Source organism: Bombina bombina, chromosome 5, assembly GCF_027579735.1.
Source record: "Bombina bombina isolate aBomBom1 chromosome 5, aBomBom1.pri, whole genome shotgun sequence".
Taxonomy (NCBI): Eukaryota; Metazoa; Chordata; class Amphibia; order Anura; family Bombinatoridae; genus Bombina; species Bombina bombina.
The window spans coordinates 73,919,487-73,932,936 of record NC_069503.1 but is presented as its reverse complement, the minus strand read 5'-3'; the positions used below and the strand labels follow the sequence as shown (position 1 = coordinate 73,932,936).

Below are 13,450 nucleotides of genomic sequence, written 5' to 3'. Positions count from 1 at the left end.
TCACGACACACATATTACATACCCAGTATACATGTAGGTTATAGTAGCCATTTAAATTAAACTGATTATGATCACGTATGTACCGGTTACTGATATTGTGTCTCATTAAATAAAATCAGTTTCCCCTCAGTAATTCCTCTGGTATATAACATGTACAATGCTAAGCATCTATTGCTATAAGAAAAGGTTTATCCACATGATGTGCACATTAAATATATCTCCCAGATGTCAATCATTTGAGACTGATGTTTTTGTTTATATAATTCTCTAACACTCTATCCATATATAGACTCCTTTATTCTGTAAATGTAATTATATTCTCCTCTATGTAAAACAAACGTACAACTCTTAACACTGGCTATTAATAAACAACACTGGGGTGCTTTGGTGGTTGATGGTTGTGTAAACTGATCAGTATGAGGACAGATCTGTATATTCCTGTGTGGTGTTTGGATTCTATCACATTTATATGAGAGAAACTGAGGTGCAAATATATAGAGGAACAAAGGACAGCAGGAGAGCTCTTCTAATATGGGGCTTTTATAACAGGGATTTAGAAAGTATTATTTATAATAGCATCTCTTTTGATGCAACTATAGAGAGTTTGTCCTCTTTAGGATAATTGTAAAAAGGTTTGTACACTGCATTTATAAAGTTTATTTGTGTGTAAATATTTGCTGTTTTGTGATACCTGACTTCAATAAAAACCGTTTTCCACTTTCTAAACATATGAAAGGTTTCTCCCCTTGTGAATCCTTTCATGCTTTTTCAGATTACTCTTTTGTATAAAACTTTTTCCACACTCTGAGTTTTCAGACAATGCATTTGTGTAAAACCTTTTCCACACTCTGTACATGTGAAAGGCTTTTCTCCTGTGTGAATCTTTTCATGAGTTTTCAGACAATCCATTTGTGTAAAAAATTTTCCACACTCTGTACATGTGAAAGGCTTTTCTCCTGTGTGATTCCTTTCATGCTTTTTCAGACAATCCATTTGTGTAAAACTTTTTCCGCACTCTGTACATGTGAAAGGCTTTTCTCCTGTGTGACTCCTTTCATGAGTTTTCAGATCACTCTTTTGTGTAAAACTTTTTCCACACTCTGTACATGTGAAAGGCTTTTCTCCTGTGTGAAACTTTTCATGAGTTTTCAGACTACTCTTTTGTGTAAAACTTTTTCCACACTCTGTACATGTGAAAGGCTTTACTCCTGTGTGAATCTTTTTATGAGTTTTCAGATGATTAATTTGTGTAAAACATTTGCAGCACTCTGTACATGTGAAAGGCTTTTCTCCTGTGTGAATCCTTTCATGCTTTTTCAGACAATCCATTTGTGTAAAACTTTTTCCGCACTCTGTACATGTGAAAGGCTTTTCTCCTGTGTGAATCCTTTCATGCTTTTTCAGACAATCCATTTGTGTAAAACTTTTTCCGCACTCTGTACATATGAAAGGCTTTTCTCCTGTGTGACTCCTTTCATGAGTTTTCAGTTCACTCTTTTGTGTAAAACTTTTTCCACACTCTGTACATGTGAAAGGCTTTTCTCCTGTGTGAATCCTTTCATGAGTTTTCAGACAATGCATTTGTGTAAAACCTTTTCCACACTCTGTACATGTGAAAGGCTTTTCTCCTGTGTGACTCCTTTCATGAGTTTTCAGACTACTCTTTTGTGTAAAACTTTTTCCACACTCTGTACATGTGAAAGGCTTTACTCCTGTGTGAATCTTTTTATGAGTTTTCAGATGATTCATTTGTGTAAAACATTTGCCGCACTCAGTACATGTGTGTGGTTTCTCACCTATGTGAATTTGGTGGTGTTCTAGTAATTGAGACTTCCATCTAAAGCTTTTCTCACATTCTGTAGATTTGAAAGGATTCTCCTTTGTATGAATCATTTGGCTAGACTGTAGACTTTTCCCTTCTTTAATATGTTTTGAAAACTCAGTAAATGTGTGTGGTTTATCCTCAGGGATAATAATTTCATTAGATAACGCATAAATGTTGTCCTCTTGATTGATGACTAAATTACTCTCTGTACATAATGATTGCTGCCCAGTTCCTGCCAATTCACCATCTTCTTTAAATATCTGCTGTGATATCCCAAATGTTTGTGAATAGTCATTAGTGTCTAAGACTATTGGAGTTGGCGGTATCAGACTGGTGCTTCCTATAGTGAAGGATGGATATGAACTATTCACGTGTTTGTCTACATGAAAAGAAATGGAATAAAGAAAAATAAGACTATTTATTTTTTATAATATAATCCATCTTAATAAAAAATGTTATACTCGAAAATGTCTTCTGTTTTGTATTTTTTTTATTTATTTACCTGTAATTAATATATTAAAAAAGCATGACATAGAATGTAAACATTACTACATCATAGTAACCTAAATTATTGATTACTGATGAAAACAAGTTAAAGGGCCGCATTAAACAAGGTGCGTGTGGATAATGTTCTTAGCCAGGGAACAAGTAAATCTGTATTCTGGGCAAGAGAGGTGGCATCTACCATCCTCATTTAACATTGCACCAGCAACTGCACATACAGCCCTGTTGGGTGAGAACATGATGTCTTAATCATCACAGACTAATAATTAGTGTGATATATTTTAAGAGGGTAAAGAAGCAGTGACCTTGTGATAATCTTTAGCTTTTGACTGTGGTTGTTCTATTTATATAAACAGCCAAAAACTTTATTAGTTTAATAATACTTACTGTAAAATTAAGCACACAATTCAGTAGTTGTTCTGGGGTGAGGAGAACTCACTGGGGGAGTTGTGGGTGTTCCACACATGGGAACAAGCTAGGCTTAAAGGGCCATGATACCCAAATGTTGAAACACTTGAAAGTGCTGCAACATAGCTGTAAAAAGCTGACAGGGAAATATCAACTGAACATGTTTATGTAAAAAAGAAAGATATTTTACCTCAAAATGTCCTAAGTATTCACATCCCATTGTAAAGGGCTTTAAGCAGCAAATCAGTATTCCTGTCACGGGACAGGCAAGGGAGTGAGCAGTGTGCACACATCTTATTTCTCTATTCAGTTTAAGGAAGTTTACTATGAAAACTCATGAGAGTTAAGTGAAGTCTCATGAGATCACAGTAAAAGAGTTCATGACCTTAGCACTGCTGATTGGCTGCTGTTCATTTATTCATTTTTTTTTACCTGCAGCTGGATAGCAGCTAAAGCATAACTTTTTACACGGCACTTACTCTGCTGAGCTGAGGAAATTGTGATGTAAAATTTGTTCCTTTTTTACATAGAGATTCTCAGGTGATATTTTCCTGTCAGCTTTTTACAGTTTTACTGCATCAGTTTCAAGTGATCTAGCATATGAGTATTATGTCCCTTTAAGTGTAGTTATGGGTGTTCCATGAGCGAGGTCAGGGCAGGGGAAGGTGATGGTGTTCTGAGTACAGAACCAGGTCAGGGGGTGAGGTTAGGCAGTTGTTGGACATGATCTGTCCAAAAGGACAGAGGGGGAGTAGTATTTTTTACCCTCCTCCTCAGCCTAATGGGAGTTGCTCCTTTTTTATAACATCACTGACACAAATGTTCTTAAAAGATGCAGATATAAATATAATAGTTTATATTTGTTTAATGAGTGATCTATTCTATTTTATCAGTAAGTCAGCATAATATCTATTTTACTCACCTAACACATATGAGTTCATGCTGTTAACAGGCTCTAATGTCTGTGATCAGGAAGAAGGTTCCCTTACTCACTCCAGTTACATCAATACCTGATATCTCTCAGTGCTCTGGCCATGTCTGTAAAAAGTATATTAAATGGTTTAGACAGATAATAATAAATAATGGTTCTGATTAACTGTACGTATGGTATAATTAAAGGCACACATAACAATTCATGTGATACAGATCAGCTGATTAGGGTATTACATATGTGCTATTGATTCAGCACAAGCATTTACTACAGTTAGCTCTGTGAGTGTTATAATTGCCCCTTAAATATGAATAAGATCTATACAACATAATGGTAGAAAATCTATTTAAGTGGGGCTCTATTACAACTTTACAAATATATTATAATCTTTATTTTCTATCATTTATATGAGACAATATTTTCTCCTGAAAGAAATGTTAAAAATCAGTTGTTTAAATATAAGTTAAATTGGATACTGCAGTATTGTTATTGTACTTCCTACTAATTCTCACTGTGAGACATTTTGTCATGTGCTCCACTCCCAGTCCTTTAACTTCTCTTGGTCAATACAGAGTTGTGTTAAATCACATTGCTAGGGGGTGTGGGAGAGATAGGCACTAAAATGTTCATTTAAATTGTTTTCTTGGAAAGAGTTAAGAAAATAAAGAATTTGTGTTTACATAGAGTGATAATATAATGAAATATGTTCTTTTGGCAAATTCAGTCCATCTAAAAGGACCGTAAAATATAGAATTACGAGGGAACTTCAGGGCGGCGGCCATGATAGGTCACAAGAGTGTTAGTCTCTTCAAAATTAAGGGCACATCTACTTAAAATCCTCTCTCTAACACGCCATTGTGCATCTTGCTTGACTAAAAATTCATCACTAAAGTAAGCTTTCTCGCACAATACCTCTATTTTTGGTTTTGATACTGGACTCAGCTTGCCGGAGTAATACATAGGTTGCGGCCTGCAATCTACCCTCCGGTAGGGCACTCAGATGCTTCTATCGTTAAAAAGCAGTGATTACCCGCAAGGCACTGCAGGTACATTTTGTGAACATACCTGAGATTATACATTTATGCCGGCATTTCATACTCCTGTGTGAGCTTGCTATGGAGACTCATATTTTTATATAATGTGAACTCCTGCATATGCTAAGTAGGAGCCGCTGCCTCAGGTCATTTAAAAGGTTTTGTACAATTTAATAATGAAAATAAATTACAAACAGCAAACAGTTATTTTATATAAAAATAAAGCTAAAGGTGAGATTTCCCATACACTTTATACTATTTTATACACCGGTAAAACAAGTCATTAGAAACACATTAAAGGGACAGAAAAGTCACAATTTAAAACTTTTAAGATTCAAATATAAACATCTTTCTAATTTCCTTCTATTATCAAATCTGCTTTATTCCCTTGGGGACCTTTGTGACAAAGCATATAATGTACTATGGTGCGCTAGCTGCTGATTAGTGGCACATACAAGCCTCTTGTCATTGGCTCACCTTATGTGCTCAGCTAGCTCCCAATAGTGCATTGCTGCTGCTTCAATAAAGGATATCTATAGAATGAAGCAAATATCTTAATATAAGTCAATTAGAAAGTTGTTGAAAATCATATGTTCTATTTAAATAATGAAAAACATTTGGGGTTTCTTGTTATTTTAAGTGAAAACCAAATGTACAGGGCACTGTCCCTTTAAGTCTGTGATCATGTGACAAACAGCAGCAGCTGAAGGTGCAGAATACACTTACTAAGGTCTTTACTAACAACAAGAATCAGTCACAGATCAGTGGGATAAACGTTCTGATGATAAACAGGTGCAGCTAATAGAAATAAGAAATGTATTATAAATAAAATAATATGCAGATCACAAGATATTTATGATAAGATCAGTATATGTGATGAGACTGATACAACAGGGCCATAAGCTGAGTGATATTTATTACTGGAGCAAATAGCAGCTTCAGGCTAATATTAAATGAAAATGGTTTATCTGAGATCTAAAGTTAATTATAAATCTATAAGGAAAACATAATTTATGATAGAACTTACCTGATAAATTCATTTCTTTCATATTAGCAAGAGTCCATGAGCTAGTGACGTATGGGATATACATTCCTACCAGGAGGGGCAAAGTTTCCCAAACCTCAAAATGCCTACAAATACACCCCTCACCACACCCACAAATCAGTTTAACGAATAGCCAAGAAGTGGGGTGATAAGAAAAAAGTGCGAAAGCATATAAAATAAGGAATTGGAATAATTGTGCTTAATAAAAAAAAAAATCATAACCACCACAAAAAAGGGCGGGCCTCATGGACTCTTGCTAATATGAAAGAAATGAATTTATCAGGTAAGTTCTTACATAAATTATGTTTTCTTTCATGTAATTAGCAAGAGTCCATGAGCTAGTGACGTATGGGATAATGACTACCCAAGATGTGGATCTTTCCACGCAAGAGTCACTAGAGAGGGAGGGATAAAATAAAGACAGCCAATTCCTGCTGAAAATAATCCACACCCAAAATAAAGTTTAATGAAAAACATAAACAGAAGATTCAAACTGAAACCGCTGCCTGAAGTACTTTTCTACCAAAAACTGCTTCAGAAGAAGAAAATACATCAAAATGGTAGAATTTAGTAAAAGTATGCAAAGAGGACCAAGTTGCTGCTTTGCAAATCTGATCAACCGAAGCTTCATTCCTAAACGCCCAGGAAGTAGAAACTGACCTAGTAGAATGAGCTGTAATCCTTTGAGGCGGAGTTTTACCCGACTCGACATAGGCATGATGAATTAAAGATTTCAACCAAGATGCCAAAGAAATGGCAGAAGCTTTCTGGCCTTTTCTAGAACCGGAAAAGATAACAAATAGACTAGAAGTCTTTCGGAAAGACTTAGTAGCTTCAACATAATATTTCAAAGCTCTAACAACATCCAAAGAATGCAACGATTTCTCCTTAGAATTCTTAGGATTAGGACATAATGAGGGAACCACAATTTCTCTACTAATGTTGTTGGAATTCACAACCTTAGGTAAAAATTCAAAAGAAGTTCGCAACACCGCCTTATCCTGATGAAAAATCAGAAAAGGAGACTCACAAGAAAGAGCAGATAATTCAGAGACTCTTCTGGCAGAAGAGATCGCCAAAAGGAACAAAACTTTCCAAGAAAGTAATTTAATGTCCAATGAATGCATGGGTTCAAAAGGAGGAGCTTGAAGAGCCCCCAGAACCAAATTCAAACTCCAAGGAGGAGAAATTGACTTAATGACAGGTTTTATACGAACCAAAGCTTGTACAAAACAATGAATATCAGGAAGATTAGCAATCTTTCTGTGAAAAAGAACAGAAAGAGCAGAGATTTGTCCTTTCAAAGAACTTGCGGATAAACCTTTATCTAAACCATCCTGAAGAAACTGTAAAATTCTCGGAATTCTAAAAGAATGACAAGAAAAATGATGAGAAAGACACCAAGAAATATAAGTCTTTCAGACTCTATAATATATCTCTCTAGATACAGATTTACGAGCCTGTAACATAGTATTAATCACAGAGTCAGAGAAACCTCTTTGACCAAGAATCAAGCGTTCAATCTCCATACCTTTAAATTTAAGGATTTGAGATCCTGATGGAAAAAAGGACCTTGCGACAGAAGGTCTGGTCTTAGCGGAAGAGTCCACGGATGGCAAGAGGCCATCCGGACAAGATCCGCATACCAAAACCTGTGAGGCCATGCCGGAGCTACCAGCAGAACAAACAAGCATTCCTTCAGAATCTTGGAGATTACTCTTGGAAGAAGAACTAGAGGCGGAAAGATATAGGCAGGATGATAATTCCAAGGAAGTGATAATGCATCCCCTGCTTCCGCCTGAGGATCCCGGGATCTGGACAGATACCTGGGAAGTTTCTTGTTTAGATGAGACACCATCAGATCTATTTCTGGAAGCTCCCACATTTGAACAATCTGAAGAAATACCTCTGGGTGAAGAGACCATTCGCCCGGATGCAACGTTTGGCGACTGAGATAATCCGCTTCCCAATTGTCTATACCTGGGATATGAACCGCAGAGATTAGACAGGAGCTGGATTCCGCCCAAACCAGAATTCGAGATACTTCTTTCATAGCCAGAGGACTGTGAGTCCCTCCTTGATGATTGATGTATGCCACAGTTGTGACATTGTCTGTCTGAAAACAAATGAACGATTCTCTCTTCAGAAGAGGCCAAGACTGAAGAGCTCTGAAAATTGCACGGAGTTCCAAAATATTGATCGGTAATCTCACCTCCTGAGATTCCCAAACTCCTTGTGCCGTCAGAGATCCCCACACAGCTCCCCAACCTGTAAGACTTGCATCTGTTGAAATTACAGTCCAGGTCGGAAGAACAAAAGAAGCCCCCTGAATTAAACGATGGTGATCTGTCCACCACGTTAGAGAGTGTCGTACAATCGGTTTTAAAGATATTAATTGAGATATCTTTGTGTAATCCCTGCACCATTGATTCAGCATACAGAGCTGAAGAGGTCGCATGTGAAAACGAGCAAAGGGGATCGTGTCCGATGCAGCAGTCATAAGACCTAGAATTTCCATGCATAAGGCTACCGAAGGGAATGATTGTGACTGAAGGTTTCAACAAGCTGAAATCAATTTTAGACGTCTCTTGTCTGTCAAAGACAGAGTCATGGACACTGAATCTATCTGGAAACCCAGAAAGGTTACCCTTGTCTGAGGAATCAATGAACTTTTTAGTGAATTGATCCTCCAACCATGATCTTGAAGAAACAACACAAGTCGATTCGTATGAGATTCTGCTAAATGTAAAGACTGAGCAAGTACCAAGATATCGTCCAAATAAGGAAATACCACAATACCCTGTTCTCTGATTACAGACAGAAGGGCACCGAGAACCTTTGTAAAAATTCTTGGAGCTGTAGCTAGGCCAAACAGCAGAGCCACAAACTGGTAATGCTTGTCCAGAAAAGAGAATCTCAGGAACTGAAAATGATCTGGATGAATCGGAATATGCAGATATGCATCCTGTAAATCTATTGTGGACATATAATGCCCTTGCTGAACAAAAGGCAAGATAGTCCTTACAGTTACCATTTTGAACGTTGGTATCCTTACATAACGATTCAATATTTTTAGATCCAGAACTGGTCTGAAGGAATTCTCCTTCTTTGGTACAATGAAGAGATTCGAATAAAACCCCAGCCCCTGTTCCAGAACTGGAACTGGCATAATTACTCCAGCCAACTCTAGATCTGAAACACATTTCAGAAATGCTTGAGCTTTCACTGGATTTACTGGGACACGGGAAAGAAAAAATCTCTTTGCAGGAGGTCTTATCTTGAAACCAATTCTGTACCCTTCTGAAACAATGTTCTGAATCCAAAGATTGTGAACAGAATTGATCCAAATTTCTTTGAAAAAACGTAACCTGCCCCCTACCAGCTGAGCTGGAATGAGGGCCGCACCTTCATGTGGACTTAGAAGCTGGCTTTGCTTTTCTAGAAGGCTTGGATTTATTCCAGACTGGAGATGGTTTCCAAACTGAAACTGCTCCTGAGGATGAAGGATCAGGTTTTTGTTCTTTGTTGAAACGAAAGGAACGAAAACGATTATTAGCCCTGTTTTTACCCTTAGATTTTTTATCCTGTGGTAAAAAGTTCCTTTCCCACCCGTAACAGTTGAGATAATAGAATCCAACTGAGAACCAAATAATTTGTTACCCTGGAAAGAAATGGAAAGTAGAGTCGATTTAGAAGACATATCAGCATTCCAAGTTTTAAGCCATAAAGCTCTTCTAGCTAAAATAGCTAGAGACATAAACCTGACATCAACTCTGATAATATCAAAAATGGCATCACAGATAAAATTATTAGCATGTTGAAGAAGAATAATAATATTATGAGAATCATGATCTGTTACTTGTTGCGCTAAAGTTTCCAACCAAAAAGTTGAAGCTGCAGCAACATCAGCCAATGATATAGCAGGTCTAAGAAGATTACCTGAACACAGATAAGCTTTTCTTAGAAAGGATTCAATTTTCCTATCTAAAGGATCCTTAAACGAAGTACCATCTGACGTAGGAATAGTAGTACGTTTAGCAAGGGTAGAAATAGCCCCATCAACTTTAGGGATTTTGTCCCAAAATTCTAATCTGTCAGACGGCACAGGATATAATTGCTTAAAACGTTTAGAAGGAGTAAATGAATTACCCAAATTATTCCATTCTCTGGAAATTACTTCAGAAATAGCACCAGGAACAGGAAAAACTTCTGGAATAACCACAGGAGATTTAAAGACCTTATCTAAACGTTTAGATTTAGTATCAAGAGGACCAGAATCCTCAATTTCTAAAGCAATTAGTACTTCTTTAAGTAAAGAACGAATAAATTCCATTTTAAATAAATATGAAAATTTATCAGCATCAACCTCTGAGACAGAATCCTCTGAACCAGAAGAGTCATTAGAATCAGAATGATGATGTTCATTTAAAAATTCATCTGTATAAAGAGAAGTTTTAAAAGATTTTTTATGTTTACAAGAAGGAGGAATAACAGACATAGCCTTCTTGATGGATTCAGAAACAAAATCTCTTATGTTATCAGGAACATTCTGAACATTAGATGTTGATGGAACTGCAACAGGTAATGGTACATTACTAAAGGAAATATTATCTGCATTAACAAGTTTGTCATGACAATTAATACAAACAACAGCTGGAGGAACAGCTACCAAAAGTTTACAGCAGATACACTTAGCTTTGGTAGTTCCAGCATCAGACAGCGATTTTCCTGAAGTATCTTCTGACTCAGATGCAACGTGAGACATCTTGCAATATGTAAGAGAAAAAACAACATATAAGCAAAATTGATCAAATTCCTTAAATGACAGTTTCAGGAATGGGAAAAAATGCCAAGGAACAAGCTTCTAGCAACCAGAAGCAAAGAAAAATGAGACTTAAATAATGTGGAGACAAAAGCGACGCCCATATTTTTTTTTTTTTTTTAGCGCCAAATAAGACGGCCACATTATTTGGCGCCTAAATGCTTTTGGCGCCACAAATGACGCCACATCCGGAACGCCGACATTTTTGGCGCAAAAGAACGTCAAAAATGACGCAACTTCCGGCGACACGTATGACGCCGGAAACAGAAAAGATTTTTTGCGCTAAAAAAGTCAGCGCCAAGAATGACGCAATAAAATGAAGCATTTTCAGCCCCCGCGAGCCTAACAGCCCACAGGGAAAAAAGTCAAATTTTTAAGGTAAGAAAAATAATTGAATCAAGTGCATTATCCCAAATATGAAACTGACTGTCTGAAAATAAGGAATGTTGAACATCCTGAGTCAAGGCAAATAAATGTTTGAATACATATATTTAGAACTTTATAAAAAGTGCCCAACCATAGCTTAGAGTGTCACAGAAAATAAGACTTACTTACCCCAGGACACTCATCTACATGTTTGTAGAAAGCCAAACCAGTACTGAAACGAAAATCAGCAGAGGTAATGGTATATATATAAGAGTATATCGTCGATCTGAAAAGGGAGGTAAGAGATGAATCTCTACGACCGATAACAGAGAACCTATGAAATAGACCCCGTAGAAGGAGATCATTGAATTCAAACAGGCAATACTTTCCTCACATCCCTCTGACATTCACTGCACGCTGAGAGGAAAACCGGGCTCCAACCTGCTGCGGAGCGCATATCAACGTAGAATCTAGCACAAACTTACTTCACCACCTCCATAGGAGGCAAAGTTTGTAAAAACTGATTTGTGGGTGTGGTGAGGGGTGTATTTGTAGGCATTTTGAGGTTTGGCAAACTTTGCCCCTCCTGGTAGGAATGTATATCCCATACGTCACTAGCTCATGGACTCTTGCTAATTACATGAAAGAAATACAGGATTCTGGTTGACTGATACTTAAGAATCTATTGCTCATTGGATAACAGGAACAGCCCCCACAAATGTATTATAGGACAGACCTCCTCTAACTTGAAAATATGGTTTGGTTCTGCTACAAACTGCTGTAAATCATTATGTATTAAATTAGGCTTTTTAAATGAAAGAACTTAACATAAAATTCATTAAAACAGCATGAGAAATATAGAAAACAAATTAAATAAGTACAGCTGAGTTTTGTTTATATAAACTCAGTTTCTTATATGAACTGAAATATTGTATCTTTATCATTACAAAATACAGAACAATATTTTCTCATCATTATATAAAACACAACAGTGTGAGGCTGTTAATAAAGATTTATGTCAGGGTTTGCATATTACCGTTTAGCAGAAGCTCTGTAAGTATGAAGTCTCTCTGGTTCCTCCTGTGATATCACTGAGTGCTACACAGATATTTATACTAATGTGGGAGTGTCACCTTTCTCTGTGTGACTCACATGAGTACAACTTGTCAGTTGGGAGACAATGAGAGGGTCACACCTGGACCTTTGTTCTCATATAGATGTCTATTGTCCCCTCTGGTGTCACATGAATACAGAGTCCCTGCCTCCCCCTCAGGGTGTGATTATCATATGGATAAGTAAGGAGGAAACAAACTGTTTATTTAACCCCTTAATGACAACTGACGTACCAGGTACGTCATGCATTAACAAGCAGTTAATGACAATGGACGTACCTGGTACGTCAGTTGTCTAACAGAGTGCTGGAAGCGATCACAAATGCTTCCAGCAGCTCTGAGGGTATTGCAGTGATGCCTCGACATGGAGGCATCCTGCAATACCACTTTACAAGCCCCCGATGCAGAGAGAGCCACTCTGTGGCCCTCTCTGCACCGGTAGCAATAGTGCCGGGTGTGAGGGTGTGCGTACGCGTGCACGATGCGCGCGCGTGCACGTGAGCATGCATGTGCGCGTGCGCACGTGCACCCATTAGCCACACTGACACCAATGAATGATGCAGAAAGGGAAAAAAAAAGGGATTTTTAAAAAAAAAAAATATATAAAAGGATCTGGGAGGGGGTGGGGGTATTGTGGGGGGCTGCTACACTACAGAAATAGTTTTTTTAAGTAAAAATAAAATAAAAATACTTTTTGGGGGGTTTTTGGGGCCAAACTGGGTACTGGCAGACAGCTGCCAGTACCCAAGATGGTGGTAATTAGGTAGGGGAGAGGGTTAGAGAGCTGGAGAGGGGATCAGGGAGGTTGGGGCTAAGGCAGGGGTCCATCACAGCTAAAATACTTTATTATTTTTATTTTTTAAAAAAAACACCTCTTTTATTTAGTACTGGCAGACTTTCTGCCAGTACTTAAGATGGCGGGAACAATTGTGGGGTGGGGGAGGGAAGAGAGCTGTTTGGGAGGGATCAGGGGGTGGGATGTGTCAGGTGGGAGGCTGATCTCTAAAATTAACCCTGCAAGCTCCCTACAAGCTACCTAATTTAACCCCTTCACTGCTGGGCATAATTAACGTGTGGTGCGCAGCAGCATTTAGCGGCCTTCTAATTACCAAAAAGCAACGCCAAAGCCATATAAGTCTGCTATTTCTGAACAAAGGGGATCCCAGAGAAGCTTTTACAACAATTTCTGCCATAATAGCACAAGCTGTTTGTAAATAATTTCAGTGAGAAACCTAAAATTGTGAAAATGTAAAGTTTTTTTTTTTTTTTATTTGCTCGCATTTGGCGGTGAAATGGTGGCATAAAATATACCAAAATGGGCCTAGATCAATACTTGGGGTTGTCTACTACACTACACTAAAGCTAAAATTAACCCTACAAGCTCCCTACAAGCTCCCTAATTA

General features: G+C 37.7%; 1 protein-coding gene across 1 annotated transcript in view; it reads right to left on the bottom strand.

Moving 5' to 3' along the window:
• LOC128659899 (zinc finger protein 585A-like) overlaps positions 1-13,450 on the bottom strand; it is a 491,003-nt gene that overhangs the window by 271,359 nt on the left and 206,194 nt on the right. Inside the window, exon 3 of the mRNA XM_053713487.1 lies at positions 837-1,830. Coding sequence (XP_053569462.1) covers positions 837-1,830 — 994 coding nt within the window. The remainder of the gene's footprint in view (positions 1-836; positions 1,831-13,450) is intronic.